This window comes from Aspergillus multicolor (assembly GCF_047715735.1).
Source record: "Aspergillus multicolor strain CBS 133.54 unplaced genomic scaffold BDW74scaffold_7, whole genome shotgun sequence".
NCBI lineage: Eukaryota > Fungi > Ascomycota > Eurotiomycetes > Eurotiales > Aspergillaceae > Aspergillus > Aspergillus multicolor.
This window is the reverse complement of record NW_027395958.1, coordinates 348056-363944: the sequence shown is the minus strand read 5'-3', so window position 1 is coordinate 363944 and position 15889 is coordinate 348056. Positions and strand designations below refer to the sequence as shown.

Here is a 15889-nt window from a genome sequence, read left to right as displayed (position 1 = left end):
GAAGAGCCCGTCACCAGATTTGAAGCATAAAATATGGCCATAGCTAACAGCTAGTCTATATTGCGCTTCAGATACTGTCCGCAATCTGCTGACAAGGGTGGTCAGTAAGCCCTGTCCCTGAGTCAAGTGGTAAGAGAAAAGGTTAACAGGTCCAAATACTTAATGGTATAAGCACAGCAATTTGCTGCTGGCTGCAGATTGCATAGAATAGGGTGCGCCCATGGACTAGAAAGCTAAAGTAAGGCATCATTCAGCCTTGAAGAGATGCGGATAAGCCGCAGGTCTTCTACCGTAGGCACCAGTAAAATGTAGGAAATTGTGGCCTTTGCCCACGGCACTCGGAAGCTACACCCTGCGGCCTGCCTCATATCAAGCCTCTAGCGACAATCACAGAGATCATTGGCCGTCTATGATCATGCTCACGTTTCACGACGCTGTAATTGGCTGTCTGCGAGAACAACCCCGAGGGCAAAGAGCTGGAGGAACTTGTGTCTTATCTCTTAACGGACTGTGGGAAAAAGAAATGCAGACCCTCATTTCCAGCGGGGAATGTTTACCACCTCTGGTCTGCATATAAGAGAAATGTAGCCTGCCTTGAAACTAATAAAACTAGTAGCGGACTTCACAACATTAAACGCCTAATTTCTTAAGGGCTTTGTAATGTTCGTAAACAGAATACAGCCTTCTGGAAGAAATATTGCTTTTTTTTGGCGCGACGTTTTCAGGTGAATTTGTCTTTGATCCGCAGACTAGAAGTGGTGTCTGGAATTCTGCTTTTTTTTGGCGCGACTTTAACAAGTGGATTTTTCTTTTATCTGCAGGCCAGAGGTGGTACCTGGAGCTTTTAAAGACGGCAAAAAAAATAAAGACGTGCAGGGTCCGGCTTGGCAACATTTGTTGGCTAAGAAGACAGGCTTTTCGCGATACAAAAGACCTGTCACAATAATGCGGGATATACTCCGTAAGCAGATCAAGTCTCTGTTAGCAAATCAGAAAGGAGCTACGAAGTACGTTATGGTTTCCGTAGGAGTGGCTTAGCCAGCCTCCGCCCCCTTGTAGGGGAAAGGTTCACTGTTTCCACCTGCCTTTTTTTGGGGAGTCTCTTGAAGAATAAACAGGTGCGCCCGCTGTGTATATAACAGGATCAGGCCCACGACCATGGCACACATTCTCATTATTATCTGGATACACCCTCTTCTGCTCCTCTACCGATAAGTCAATAATCTCCTATCATCGACCATGTCTTGGTCTTTATCTGAAACGATCGCCCTCATCACTCTCCTTGTCGGAATCCCTACGTCATTTGTTGGAGTCTGGACGCTAGTGCTGTGCCTGAGGGCTCGGCGAATATCATATCGGAAAGTATCTCCAGGTTAGATCTACAATCTAGAATCTAGATACAGCTTTCATCTATTTATCAGCTCAGCTATCTCATGATCATTTTCGTTCTTTTTGTATGGCAGAAACAACCCCGTCAACCGAACACCTCGAGATTGGCCCGCTGCGGGGAAATATGCCACCATCCCCGCACGCTCGAATACCACGAGCACCACCGAACCACCAAGAGCCGCATCATGACATCGAGTCCCAATTCCAGTGCCCGGCTGTCTTTCCGCCAAACAATCGCACACATTTAGTATATACAGCGCCGGTCCATTCTCATGCTCCTGCTCCTGTCAATACGCTCCCTTTCGGAGCTATGAGTACGAGCGCGCCTAGGGCCGCTGGTAGTGCTACGACGACGACGGAGTATCGATACGGCTATGTTATTCGCAAGTTTATGGTGGCCCGTATCGTTTCCAGGCGCAAGCTAACGGTCTTCTTTGGTTAGATTCAGAGACCGTCCGTGTCCATTGACAGGCTTCGCACACGTTCGCTACGGTTATATGATGAGTTAGTTTGTTCGCGATAGATCTAGGAGTTGCTTGATTTCATGGTTTATATGGTCTTGTCGGGGTTTCTTTCCGGGTATATATGGAGTTTTTTTTTTTGGAAGGCATCAAGGATGGTACTCTGTTAGCATGGTGTTTACGGCTCAGGGAGGTTACATGTATACAATAAGGATCACTCATTCGAGGTCATGCAAGTCGTTACTCGAATTCAAATGTTCTATACCCTTCCCAAGCACTCTTAACCCAAGAGTCCGTCTTTATATCGCATTATACAAAGGAAAAATGAAAAGCAAATCTAACGCCCAGAAACCATTTACAGACGCTCAAAGTAACCCTCGCTCTCGAGCATGAGGATGATCTCGTGAACAATGGAGCGAACGCTCTGCTTAGAAGCGTCAACAACCAGGTTGGCGTTGGTGGGAGCCTCGTAGGGGTCGTCGACACCGGTGAAGCCCTTGATCTCTCCGGCGCGAGCCTTGGCGTAGATGCCGCGCTTGTCGGTGGACTCGCAGTACTCGAGGGGAGTGTTGACGTGGACGAGGAAGAAAGAGCCACCGGTGCCCTGGACGGCCTCGCGGGCAGCCTTGCGGGAGTGCTCGTAGGGAGCGATGGGGGCAGCGATGACGGCGGCACCGGCGCGAGTGAGCTCACCGGCAACGAAAGCGATGCGCTGGACGTTAGTGTGACGGTCCTCGCGGCTGAAGCCGAGCTCGGAGGAGAGCTCGTGGCGGACGGTGTCACCGAGGAGGAGAGTGACGGAGCGTCCACCCTGCTGGTTGAGGGTAACCTGGAGAGCACGAGCAATGGCGTCCTTGCCAGAGTTCATGTAACCAGTAAGGAAGATGGTGAAACCCTGAAGGGCGCGGGGAGGGCTGGACTCGCGGAGGATCTTGACAACCTCGGGGTAAGAGAACCACTCGGGGATGTGGGCACCAGTGCGGAGACGGTTGCGGAGCTCAGTGCCGGAGATGTCGAGGGTCTTGGTACCAGCAGGAACCTCGTCCTTGGGCATGTACTCATCAGTGTCGGGGAGGTAGGTGACCTGCTGGAACTCAACGACCTCGATACCGAGCTCAGCGCGGTACTTTTCGACGGCATGCTGAGCATCGTAGGGGCCGTAGAACTCCTCACCCTTGGAGTTCTTACCGGGACCAGCGTGGTCACGGCCAACGATGAAGTGAGTGGCACCGTGGTTCTTACGGATGATAGCGTGCCAGATGGCCTCACGAGGACCACCCATACGCATAGCGAGGGGCAGAAGGGCGAGGGCGGCCATTCCGTTGGGGTAGCGGGGGAGGAGGGCCTGGTAGGCGCGGACACGGGTGAAGTGATCAATGTCACCGGGCTTGGTGAGACCGACAACGGGGTGGATGAGGACATTAGCCTGACGGGCACGAGCGGCGCGGACGGTCAGCTCACGGTGAGCTCTGTGCATGGGGTTACGGGTCTGGAAGGCGACAACTCGGGACCAGCCGAGCTTGTCGAAGTGGATGCGGATCTCCGCGGGGGTGTCTAAAGAGGTGGTGTTAGTATCATAGGTATTTCTGAACCATGATCTGAGGTATCAACGTACAGCGAAGACCGACATAGTCGTAGTGGTTGAGCTTGTTGACTGCCTCAAGCTTTCCACCGATGTAGTACTCCTCAACCTTGGTGTGCAGGTACTTGATGGCGGGGTGCTCTGGGTCACCACCGAAGACGAGCTTGGCCTCCTTCTCCCTGAGAAAAGCAAATAATGTTAGCAAATTGCGCAATGCTTGTCCAAGCAACATGCGCCGCGTCTTTGGCGAATCCAGCGTTCCCGCTAATCGCAAGAAGGCGACTGCGGAGTGCCAAGGACGAAGCGGTTGCCAAGAACCAAAAAGATGTAGAGATCGGACTCACTTATCGGGGCGGTAGATGTCGTCAATTGTGAGAATGGCAAGGTTGCGGTCGTCGCGGAAGTCACGGAGGGTGACGCGGGAACCAGGCTTAAGGCCAGACTGTTCAATGGCTGCCTTGGAAGCATCCAGAGTGATGGGCATGGAAAAGAGGTTGCCATCGGCAAGGCGAGATTCGGCGACGACGCTAGATAAACCCCACTATTAACAAAACCGGCCTGCTTGCGAATATCACTCCCGAATTGCATTATTGCCGCGGGGCATCCTTCTCAAAAACGAAAAATGACCCCGCGCAAGGTGGGATGAGCTCGATTGTAAGAGGAAGAGGCGCATACCCGTCGTAGTCCTTCTGGTTCATGAAACCTACGCCGCGTCAGTCATTCATTTTTGAACTGGGCCCGTGGAATTGGGAGTCCACATCGACAGGAGCAAACGCACCCTCAAGAGGACTGAAACCACCGTTCATGATCAATTCGAGATCGCACAGCTGGCGCTCAGTGAGGACGATGGCGGGGAGAGTGGCGGCCTCAGCCTCGAGCTGGTCGTGGCGGGGAGCATCGCGGGCGACGAGGTCCTTCAGGACACCACCGTGAGGAGTGTTGGCCATTATGAATGGACTGTGCTTTCAAAGAATGAAAATGAAACGGAGAAGGAGAGGAAGGGTATGGGAGGGAAAAAAAGAAGCAAGGCGATGGAGGAATGTATGAACAAGTGGGAGGGGCGGCAGTTAAAAAAGATGGCGCAAAAGGGCCGAGAGCCAGCAATTACGGAACCAGATTTGATTCAGGAGAATGATTTGCCTGGATTCCTTGCTCGGGCCAGCCAAGTAACCTGCCGGGCTGGATTTAGAGTGGGGAGCGATGTCGTCGACACATACGAGGTTATTCTAACTTCCTGTTCATCTATCCTACGGAGTCGTCTATGTAGTTTACGGAGCATTTAGCAGCGTAGTATATCCAGACGAAACAATAGTGAGAAAGCTTAATAATGGCCCATGCGTAACGAGTGGCCATACTGCAAGATCCAGAGGTGAATGAATGGTAACTTTTGCCCTTTTCCTCGGGATTTCAGACGATGAACAGATTCCATCCGCAACATGGCCTTCAGGGAGCAGAGCAATTTTCATCAACTCAGATAGATTATCCTCGGGAGGCTGGATGCTGAACGACAGTCTCTCTCGAAGTCAGGATTTTCAGGGGTGGGATTATCAATTGTCAGACCAGAGAGAGCATCGTCGTCAGCAGGGACACTTGATACATGGCCCGAGATGAGGGCGTCCGGATGCAGGATTGCTCGGCATAATTTATACTTCTCGTGCATGAGCTCCGAGACTGCGCCTCTGTGGTGATATGAAGGGCTTGCGTGGTCCCTCATATAGATCTTTAACCATACTTTTGCTTCAACAGAGTAAGCTCCATGTCAACAGCGGAGAATCCGGAGATATACCAAGCAACTGTGTGACGATGATGAAACAGGACAGCGGAAACTAAGCCCGTGCGGCTGCCCCGTTGCCGGTCGCCCTCAAATTATTTCGCAATCCTCCACGAGGATGTCGTGCTCACCACACTAGGCAAGATACGGTTTAGCGCCTTATGTGCCGATCTCGCAGTCCGGCTTCTCGAGTCCTTCCACAACTCCGGCTGGATCAGTAATCTATCTGCATGCTTTTGAGAGTTTGACGTCTTGACAGTTTATAACAGGCTGTTCCTTCGATCTACATATCCTGTGCCTGACTATCAAGGGACTGCGTAAGTCCCCCTGAGAATCAACACCTGGGCTGCGCCATGGACCCACCCATTACGTTGCACATTTGATACGAGGCGAACATCTCGAAGCCCTGCTCCTTATACGAGGCCAGGCCGACGTAATCACCAGCATCTATATATATATATCGGTCGACGTTTAAATAGATAAGGCCATGGTCGAAATAGGGGCGCTGGAAACATTTTTCTCGAAGTCCTCGAGGCGAATTGCAACTGTCAAGTCACATTGAGCTGACATCATTCCATGCTGAACCGATGGCATATAGGACGAGTGTTCTATGCTGCGTCGACGGCATTGAATCTTTGGATTTCGTATAGATAATGTATCTGATGCCCCTTGGTGCTAATCTCTAGGTTATCTGCATTCTTTGAGACTCTTTGAATATCTCCATTTGATGCAGGCTAACCGAAAACGACCCTATTTTTGACCACGCAACTCAATAAATGACCTCGAACATCTAGAGTGCAAGTCCGGATAGTTGGTGTTTGGCTTTCACACTCAGTGGCAAGAGATGACCTCCCGCAGGTGAATGTCAGGACGAGATGATAGGGCTTGAGAGTAGATGATTCGGCATCCCTCCTCTCTCGGAGCACGGCGTAGTTCACACGATCTACTCCAATAGGTCCTAAGTCCTGTAGATTCAATCTCTACGTGATGACCGGTTCAAAGGTTCCTTTTCCTAAGACAACAAGCCTCAAGCAAACAAGACTGCATGAGGCTCGCCGCCCGCCAAGAGATAAGATCGATAAGCTCAGATCGTCCCGGAACTCGGTTCCACTCAACGGGTTCACCGATGGCGCAACCGAACGCCCAAATCACATCTTCACTAACCCGCAACGTTAAACCCTTTAGCTTCTATTACCCCATGTTCTCGAATTTCTCGAAGCTCCCAGGGCTGAAAATCAGGGTCAGCTGATCGGTGATCATATCGATCACGACAACTCCGTCCAGTCTCACGAAATCGCCTCTTGAGATTGCCAGCCCTGCCTAGCCAAGCTGCCACGGTGACACAGATGTGACTTAACCGCTCTAGACAGGTCTACACCGCACTTTCTACCCTTTCGCCGCGGGAAAACACGGAGGGTATGCTATCACGACATTCGTAGGATTCGTGGCGTGCGCTCGTGTAGACAAGGGGGCCGGGGCCGTGGATGGCGAGCTTTTGGCTTGGGCATGCGTGTGACCGGCAGCCGACGAAGTAAGCCATCTGCAGCGTCATCCTTGAGAAAGCCGCGCAGAATCTTCCGTGAAGATAACAAGGAGCTTTGTTATCTCAAGAATATAGATATCTATTTGATGGCCGGGAAAGGGATCCCTTACTTCGGACGTCAGTTGTCCTGGAGTCCACGGGTCCGAAACGCGCCGGGGTTGAGGGGTGCCACGCGGGCTCACGGAAGATTGATGATTTGGTTCCCGGTGCGAATAAGTCTGATGCCAGAAAATCCAGTAGCCTAGACTTTGGCGACCTGATTTTCCGCGGACAAGGTGACAGTTGCCCCACTTGCTTTGACGAGGGTCGAGGGCACACTGAGAACCGAGATGTGGCCATGGCAAAGAAGATCTACGAAAAGAGAAAAAGAATTTTGTAAATCTATCATTTATCATGCTATTCATTATTAGGCTAGAATTGGCCCATGTAGTAACCCAGCCAGTCCGTCTGTACAAACTTCCATGTGGAAGCTGGATTGGCATGAAGATGCTTTTGGTCTAAAAACAGATAATCGTAACGGCATTATTTCCGTAGCAGCGCCGATTTGACAAAGACAATAACCGCATAACCTCGCTAGACAGGAGAACCAAACGCCATGAAAATGCGACTCGAAACAGGAAGGAACGCCCATACTCAACAAAATCTAAGCAGTGCTGAGCTTGGTTTGCAGAGCTTGAGACAAGGCTTCCTCCTGTCGCTTGCGTTCCATGTCCATGAGGTACTGGGCGTACTTGGATCGAGGGTTGTGGATACCGCACTCAGTCTTAGCCTGGCCTTTCCAGCGACCAGAGCGCTCGTCTTCGCCCTCCTTGACAGGAGATGTAGAGTGGTAGTCGCCAATGCTCTTGTAGCCCTTGTCGAGCAGCTCGTTGTAAGGGACATCGTTCTCCTTCACATACTGCTTGACCTGGTCGAAGGTCCAGTTGGCGAGAGGGTTGATCTTGATGAGACCGGCTTCGTCGACTTCGATAATGTCCAAGTCGCCGCGCTTGCCTCCCTGGCTGCGACGGCGTCCTGTCAGGACGGCGTGGACGTTGAGTTCACGGTAGGCGCGCTGGGCAGGCTCAACCTTGGCAACCCAATCATAGAGCTGGTCGTTCTTCTCCCAGAGGCGTTCACCATGCTTCTTGGCGAACTCCTCTTCGGTCTCGACGCCCTCGGGCTTGTAGACGTGGATATGTTGCAGCGGGTACCTCTTGCGGACATTGTCGACGAGCTTGAGGGTCTCAGGAAAGTGGTGAAGGGTGTCAAGGAAGATAAGGTTGACCATCTGAGGACGAGGGATGGACAGTTTGGAAAGCATATCCATGATCACCAGACCAGTAAGACCAAAGGCGGTGGTCTGGAACAGGTGAGGCAGCGAAGTGACACACCATCTGAGGACATCTGGAGGAGGGGTTAGAGATTGCCTTGGAGAGAAAGCATGCCGAGGACCAACCTTGGGGTTCAAGGAATTGAAGCTGTCTGTTGAGGAATTGAAGATGAGGCTTGGTGAAAACAATCTCTGGCAAGTACTCTTCGCTTGAGCTGCCACTGACATATCCCGACTCAGTAGAGTCCCTCAAGTCCGCAGTCTCGGAGTCGGAGGGGTAGTTGGATTGCGTCTTGGCCGGCATTGTGTCTTATACAGCCCTAGAGGAAGGTGTATATGGTTGGAGTGGGTTTAGTATACGGATGGGATGTGGCGGGGGCGGTTGGAGAGTGGTGTGAGAGGCAAGAAAAGTGCCAACGGCTCCTCTGATATAGAAAATCAAGCGAACAGGGGCAATCACGACATCATCGGGATTGGGGACGCGGTAATATTCACATTGTCCCTTCTTCTTGAGTTGATGCCTCAGAAGCCTGGCACCCAAATCACGCAAAGAGAACGGGCTCTGATTGGCGAGATACTGGCAGCCCCATAGAAAAATTTAGCAGCAATCACGCCATAGTGCACTTGCTGCCTCTGTGGCCACCCGTAGTCCGGGTGCCTGCCATCTATTTTGCTGATAAATCCGTCCATTCCGAAGCCCTGCCGGAGTCCTGGAAGGTTGAAGAACCGTTCTCGGAGCAAGTGAGGCTTATCGCCAGGAATTCGATTATAAATCTTTGCACTCGGGTGCAAGGTAGCGGTAATGATACCCCGTATTCTAGGAGTTCAGGGTAGATTGTGGGAAGTAAACTGAGCATTGTTATTAGCTACCTGTGACGAAAGAGCAGGATAACAGGACATACCAAGGACTTAGTAAAACTGATAGTTATGCTCATAACGTTTCGGTTTCATCATGATATGTCATCTTGATGCCGTGCTCAGGGACCATCTCAAGCCGATTGAACGCTCCCCACATGGGCGACCCGGGGTTTGCAGAACTTGACTCCATTCAGGCTGGAAAGCGGGTTTGCCTGCGGCCTGCCGGATCATTGGACTGCCAAGACTCATTTCTGCCTTACCGCCTAAGGCAGTAACACGTGCGGATCGGTACAGAGATTGGGAGGAAGCCAAAACGACGAGATTATTCGAAGCCTGTCGTCGCATCTCCTTTTCGCGCTATCAGAGGGCAAAACTCATCTCCACGGGCGGGCTCCGTTGATCCCTGTGGCTCTTTGCGATCTGTCTCTGTGTCCCTCAAGCTATCTCCCCGCATTCCTGCATCTCGCCTCCGACATGTCATCGCCCAACCCCGCGGCAGCTCGTCCTGCCCGCCCTGTCATGCGACAGAGGTTCTCCAGCAGCTCTTTCATCCAGGACCACCAGCAATACAAGGCCCCCGCCGCTGTCACTCAGACCATCAGCAATGTCCTCGAAAATGCCAGCGAGTCGAGCGCGTCGCCGATTCCTCGCACTGCGAACCCCATCTCCCCAGATCCCAAAAAGGTGACCGATAGTGGTATCGTCCACAGCATCTTCCAGCACCGAGATGGCGTCCTTCCTCATGGAACGCCAAAGTTGGTTGCCACGATCTACTACAAGTCTTCCGAGCCAGTGCATCCACACCTTCATCCCGACTCCTCTCCTCACGCGCGCCCTGGAGATAAACTTCCTCACCCCATGGTTCCCGTCGGCTCCGCGCCAACTATAGATATCGAGAAACTGCCACGTGAGCCTCCCGCGCCAGAACCCGAACCCTTGGATCACTTATACGGTCCGTACGTGTCACAGCTGTGCTTGACCAACTTTCTCCAAATCATTGAATCTCTCCCAATTCCGCATCAGCGTATGAATACCTCACACCGCTGCCTCGATACGCAGGAGCATCCCCGCGTTGTTGAAGTCACATTTGCTCCTCCCCCAAACCCAGAGTACCTTAGCTTCGAAGATCTCCGAAAGCATGAGAGCATATGGCGATTTGAGAGGGAGTGGAATGTTGAGGTTGTACTCCAGAAGGAAAGCGCCTTCCGCAGGCACAAGCGCTTGGTTGTTTTCGACATGGATAGCACTTTGATTAAGAACGAGGTTATTGATGAGATTGCCAAATTCATTGGTGTGGAGAAGGAAGTTTCCGTTAGTACTTCGCAAGGCATTGCTTCTAATGCTTGAGTCTAATATTAATCTGCAGGAAATCACGGAACGAGCCATGAACGGCGAACTTGACTTCTCCGCGTCCTTGAAAGAGCGTGTCAGCTTGCTAAAGGGGGTTCCTGCGGACGTTTTCGAGAAGCTGAAGTCTGTCATCACCATCTCTCCCGGAGCCAAGGAGCTGTGCAGAGCTCTCAAGAAGCTTGGCTGCAAGCTGGTTGTTGCCAGCGGAGGATTCCAGCCACTTGCCGAATGGCTGGCTGGTGAACTGGGTCTCGACCACGCCTTCGCCAATCATGTATGTCTCCGTCATCATTTTTTCTTACTATATACACTGGCGTCGACATTGCCTTTGACTAATCTTCTCTCTACAGCTCGAAGTTGATCCTGCTTCCCAGACCCTGACTGGCAAGCTTGTACCTACTCATCCCATCATTGATGCCAGTCAGAAACGCTCTTTGCTCCAGTCAATTGCTGCAGAAAATGGTATTGACATTGCACAGACCGTCGCCGTCGGCGATGGCGCTAACGACTTGCTCATGCTTCACGCTGCCGGACTCGGTGTCGCATGGCGTGCCAAGACCAAGGTGCAACTCGAGGCGCCCACGCGCATCAATGGCGAAAGCCTAGTGGATGTTCTCTACCTACTCGGATTCACCGATGAAGAAATCCAGGAGCTCACTGCCTAGGTATTACAGGCGGAGTGCACACTGCTTCGAGACTCCTGAAGGCTGGCTAGAGCTCGTTACGCCATCTCTAACCATCTTTGCATCTCTTGTTAGGAGCAGGTCTCTTTACATTTCTTTCAGACTTGCCTGCGGGCCTCACCAGGCTAGGCTTTCACGATCTCATACATATTCCACAACTTTTTAGTCCTTCGTGGCGCAGGTGACTTGGGTTTGCGGGCGACTGCATCATGTTGAATACTGTTATAAACTCAAAACACTTCTGGTTGAGCGTAGGTGTAACTGGGGCCAGGGCAGGATAGGGCTGGAGGCGTACATTTGGAGTTTAGTCAACGTAATCTCATGACTACCTGTTATGTACAGATGAAGGACGTGCAAAGAATTAGATATATCTTATTTCATACCAGTTATCTGACGGCAAGACCATTTGCTAAAGCAATTCGAGACAAAGGAGGATAATCTTGGTCGAGCATTGAGTGGTTGGGCACATAATGGTAGAGATATAAATATTTACAGCAGGTCCACTGAACCTTGCAGTAAGACATCAAGATGTTTTTGATCCCGTTTATATATGTTGATGATTTAGGACTGCCTAGGGCAAATTTCTACTTGAATACATCCATGTTAAATGTCCATCATATGTCCATAGAATTATTCTTAATCCAATAATACAAGACGCCTCATGATAAATGATCTTCTCGCAACCAGAACCAACAATTGCTCTAACCCTGCGCCGGAAATGTTGAAAATAGAATGAATAATTCCAAGGAAAACTATCGCGTCGCTTCGTCAACGGGAACTGTGCTAGCGCTGACATCAGGAGCGCCGGATCGCCTCTTCTTCAGAACGTTCTCGATGAACGCCTCTCCTGCCTTGTAGCTACTCCTGACCAACGGACCGGAGGCGCAGTAGAGGAAGCCCATATCCAGAGCGCGCTGGCGCCAGAGCTCGAATTGGTCCGGGGTGACGTACTCGTGGACAGCCATGTGACGCTTCGTGGGGCGCATGTATTGACCAAAGGTCACGACATCGACGTTGACGGCGCGGAGTTGACGAAGCGCATCCCAGAGCTGTTCCTCGGTCTCGCCGAGACCCAGCATGAGGGAGGTCTTTGTGATAAGCGTTGGCTTAGCCTTTTTCGCGGCCTCAAGCACACGGATGGACTGTTGGAAGGTGGCGCGACGGTCACGAACGTGCGGCGTCAGGGCCTCGACCGTCTCGACGTTATGCGCATACACATCCAGACCCGATCGGGCCACGATACCCACCATCTCCAAGTCTCCAGCATAGTCACCGGTCAAGCACTCCACCAAGATATTCGGTGCCTTTTGCTTGATTTTGATCACTGTCTCCGCGAAATGGCGAGCACCACCATCGACAAGGTCATCACGGTCAACACTCGTCAAAACGACATACCCCAATCCCCATCGCGAGATAGCCTCCGCGGTGTTCTCCGGCTCATGCGGGTCAAGCGGTGGCGGCGCGCGTGAAGTCTTCACACTGCAGAACCGACAGCCTCGCGTACAAGTGTCACCCATGAGCATGATCGTCGCAGTGGCAGCGGCCTTGTCGCCACCGCCCCAGCAGTCGGAGATGTTGGGACACCGCGCTTCCTCACAAACAGTATGCAAGTTGAGACCCCGGAGATCCTTCTTAAGGCGCTGGTAGTTCTTCGAATCGGGAATCGGCGTCTTGAGCCATGACGGTAACCGAGTCATTTCCTTCTTGCGGCCGGCGGGGCCAACGAGTGCTGTCTTGAGGGCGTATGCTTCGGAGGGATCGAGGGGAGCATTGTCGCTTCCACCGGACACGAAGTCTCCGAAAGAAGGCCCGGCGTTGAGCTTGTCCGTGAACGTTGTCCGTCTCCTGGGAGTTGTTGCTGAAGCTCCGCCGGTGGCGGATGAGGGATCTGTCGTTGCGTAGCCGCGGTAGCTGAGGTAGGGTACGCTCCCTGATTGAGGAGCGGCAACGCGCGAGGACGAGTATAGAGCTCTGAACCGGTTTGTCGCAGCAGCCATGGTGATTACTGCGAAAATGAATGTTGTTGCAAGAAGTTTGAATTCCGCGGGAAACCGCCGCAGATGATGAGAGCCCGGCTAGTCCGTATTAGGTAAGCTTGCTTCAAGGAACAGACTGTTTGTACACAGCATAGCTCGAGCTAAAAGTAGTACAAAGCAGGTCATCAGCTATGGAATTGACGTAATTGGGTATTTTCATTATATTTCTTGATTCGAGATGTCAAGTATCGAGGATTAATTACACATTAACCACTGCAGCTTACTGCACACAGCACGGCTAGATGAACGTCACCCGACAGCCAGGGGCGAAAAAGAAAAGATGGGGCATGGTAAGTACCAGGGGCAAGCCTATGCGCAAAGAAGGGGACGTGGACATAGGAAACGGCTGAGTGAATGACAAAATCTAGTCTAAAAAGGAGGTCGCTGGGTAGTAAAAGGAAAGGGATGCAAAGTGAGAGACAACAAGGGAAGGAGTAGCGAATGTCTATGCTTTGGTCTCCAGGACCTGTATGATAACCAAGACGGCCGATTTCAGTGCCTCATCATGAGGACCACGGAGGGTGAATAGTAAGTTGTCCACGATCGAATCGAGATCTTCGTAGAGTTTGCTGATTCGGGTGTCCTGGACCTGGTCTCGGATGCGTGCAGGCTGCGGTTGTGCAAACTTCATCCCAAGGACTGAATTGGCCTTCTCTGGTACCGTGTCTAACCTTGACATCTGTGCACGGGTATGTGTATTGGTTGTTTTGCGGTTGAGCGATGGCAACGATAGAAGGTAATTCTTCGCAATTAGCACGGCACAGAGAGAATCAAGAAGAGACTGAGGTGCGTTCGGAAATATCTGACGGAATGGGCGTATCAAGGCTCGTTCTTGGTTGTGTCTCAGAAACACCACGACCGGTGAAGTCAGTCGGAGCATGTTTTGTGGGAAATCTTTGACCGAGTGCTCCAACTGGTCGATAGTCCACTCGTGATCCCACAGCTTTTCCAGTTCTTGCTTGTCTGGTTTGGTTGATGGAGCTCGAGGTGACGCCTGTATCTCGGATGAGGGTGCAACCTTGGGCGGAGGGGGTGGCCTGGGCTCCGTCTCTACACCGTCGGCGTTCTTTGTTCCTGTGTCACGCATCAAAATTTTGCTGGCGGTTTCTGAGGTCATCGGGTTCAAGTCCGTATTGTCTTGCTCCTCGCCACTTTGATGCTTTGAATAAGAAGCCGTATTATGTGTGGTGTATCCTCCATCGGACATTTCTAGAGGCGTATCAGGGCTGAAGGCCGAGACTTCTGGCAAGCTGTGATCAGGAGTGGCGGGTAAGGTGTGCGTTGGAGTAGGGAGCGAGTAGCTCATTGCTGGTGAGGATTGCCGAGAAATATCCACCAACTTGGGCTTCATCATCTTGCTTTTCACGGCGAGAACCTGGTATGATTTATCAGTATGACCATGGTGATTATATCGAAGGTGAGCTTCACGTACCGCATCATTATGCGCACGTTTCCAGTCTGGGATAAATGGGCTTTGTTGAACAATTTGGAACTTCCTTCGATTCGAGACAGTTGACTTCCCAGCTTCGTCCTCTGCAGGTTCCATAGGTGCACCTTGGAGCCACGTTTCGCAGTAAGAGAGACTGCTAGGGACCCAGCTCCCTTCGCTGGAGACCGTGCCTGACCTACTCCTCTGTGTCGCAGCAGATGACCCGGAAAAGTTCCACTTCCCTGAGCCCACATCGGAGCAGGTCGCAGGTGGTGACATGCACCCCGCTTTCGTTGCCGCTGGGGTATATTGCCCTCTTTGCAACTCACACTGCCTGACAAAGGTCGAGTGCGCCATATGTACATTGGTGGCTTCGGCCTCGTGGTTTTGAACAGATACTTCAGTTGCGGGGGTCTGAGGAGTGCAGCGATTGCAAGATGTTGCTAGGGCAAGACAGGCACAGTCCGTTTCTCGATCGGCCTCGAACTCGGACCCCGGTATGGATGAGAAGTACGTTGGTGCAGGCGAGGCTTGAGAGGGCTGCGAGTCTGAGAGCGGCGGGCTCGGAAGAAGCCCGAATGTTTCTAGGCTTGATGCCATGAGATTCTGGTCTGATCGCCATGCGCGCAATGTCCGGATTTCTGGAGGCCGTTGGATTACTCGGGACTCGCGAGCAGGTGAGGTATCGCCAACAGATGGTGACCCTGGAAGGCGAAGCTGGAAAGGCTGTTTCATCCTGCGTACCGAACGAAAGGGCGAGATACAAGCGGTTGAGCGGTCTATTGGGCGCCTGGGTTGTGCCATGGTATATTCGGGTTGTTCAGAGCGCGGAGATGTTGAAGGGATGAATGAAAGGGAGCTTTGCGCCTGCTGTCTTTTCCATGGCTGAACATTTGGAGAGTATCGTGGAGAAGCTAGACTATCGGAGTGAGGTAGCTGCTCCTGGCCTGTGAGACTATAAGTTGGAACGCTTCTGTTTATATATGCTGGCACCGAACTCGCAGTCACGGTGTGATGACGTTGATGGCCATAGTAAGGCCTGCTATATGAGCTAACAATCTCGTAGTCCATCGAGGACATGTTGTTTAACAAAAGTTCAGCGGTATTAGGAATGGAGTCGAGTCTCGACCAGTAAGGGTGGATGATAAGAGGGAAACCAAAGTAGAGAAATCCGGGCCAGGACGGGCGTAAATGCGGCCAAAGAGACCTTATACTACGAAACGGTTGAAATTAAAAACACCCCTTGACGACCTTGCGGTGACAGTACGCCAGACATCGGGCATGCCCATCGCCCCCTTCCAAGAGGAACTCTGGAACATGAGGGAACTGTGAAGGGCCACTCCCCACTGTCCTTGCATTCCAGAGAGAGGTGAGAACTGGTAATTGGCGGAGATATTTAGGTCATTGGACAGAGTTTCGCATAGAAACGTGGGTGATGTGCATCTCAGGGTCTGTGCATATCGTTATCCCCGAAG

The 15889-nt window shown here is 51.9% G+C and overlaps 6 protein-coding genes across 6 annotated transcripts; 2 read left to right on the top strand and 4 right to left on the bottom strand.

Annotated features, from left to right (window-relative positions):
* Nucleotides 1-1126: 1126 nt before the first annotated feature.
* Nucleotides 1127-2031, top strand: BDW74DRAFT_129245 (uncharacterized protein). Its single transcript, XM_073722243.1, has 3 exons — nucleotides 1127-1372; nucleotides 1464-1772; nucleotides 1832-2031. The coding sequence occupies exons 1-3, from the start codon at nucleotides 1240-1242 to the stop codon at nucleotides 1855-1857; spliced, it is 468 nt and encodes a 155-aa protein (XP_073585605.1). The 5' UTR covers nucleotides 1127-1239; the 3' UTR covers nucleotides 1858-2031.
* On the bottom strand, nucleotides 2019-4467 carry sC (sulfate adenylyltransferase). The gene is made up of 5 exons (XM_073722242.1): nucleotides 4211-4467; nucleotides 4108-4135; nucleotides 3777-3959; nucleotides 3466-3611; nucleotides 2019-3404 (listed from the first exon to the last, which is right to left on the bottom strand). Exons 1-5 carry the CDS (start codon nucleotides 4377-4379, stop codon nucleotides 2206-2208), a joined length of 1725 nt encoding a protein of 574 aa, XP_073585604.1. The 5' UTR covers nucleotides 4380-4467; the 3' UTR covers nucleotides 2019-2205.
* Nucleotides 4468-7318: 2851 nt separating this feature from the next.
* met16 (phosphoadenylyl-sulfate reductase (thioredoxin)) lies at nucleotides 7319-8542 on the bottom strand. Its single transcript, XM_073722241.1, has 2 exons — nucleotides 8185-8542; nucleotides 7319-8132 (listed from the first exon to the last, which is right to left on the bottom strand). Exons 1-2 carry the CDS (start codon nucleotides 8360-8362, stop codon nucleotides 7390-7392), a joined length of 921 nt encoding a protein of 306 aa, XP_073585603.1. The 5' UTR covers nucleotides 8363-8542; the 3' UTR covers nucleotides 7319-7389.
* An 848-nt stretch (nucleotides 8543-9390) lies between these two features.
* Nucleotides 9391-10931, top strand: BDW74DRAFT_166979 (phosphoserine phosphatase SerB; the record flags this gene model as incomplete). The annotated part of the gene is made up of 3 exons (XM_073726629.1): nucleotides 9391-10227; nucleotides 10283-10540; nucleotides 10617-10931. 3 exons carry the CDS (start codon nucleotides 9391-9393, stop codon nucleotides 10929-10931), a joined length of 1410 nt encoding a protein of 469 aa, XP_073585602.1.
* Nucleotides 10932-11477: 546 nt separating this feature from the next.
* BDW74DRAFT_149845 (lipoate synthase) lies at nucleotides 11478-13049 on the bottom strand. Its single transcript, XM_073723942.1, has one exon. The coding sequence runs from the start codon at nucleotides 12944-12946 to the stop codon at nucleotides 11702-11704; it is 1245 nt and encodes a 414-aa protein (XP_073585601.1). The 5' UTR covers nucleotides 12947-13049; the 3' UTR covers nucleotides 11478-11701.
* A 279-nt stretch (nucleotides 13050-13328) lies between these two features.
* BDW74DRAFT_129182 (uncharacterized protein) lies at nucleotides 13329-15833 on the bottom strand. Its single transcript, XM_073722240.1, has 2 exons — nucleotides 14418-15833; nucleotides 13329-14360 (listed from the first exon to the last, which is right to left on the bottom strand). The coding sequence occupies exons 1-2, from the start codon at nucleotides 15492-15494 to the stop codon at nucleotides 13431-13433; spliced, it is 2007 nt and encodes a 668-aa protein (XP_073585600.1). The 5' UTR covers nucleotides 15495-15833; the 3' UTR covers nucleotides 13329-13430.
* Nucleotides 15834-15889: the final 56 nt, after the last annotated feature.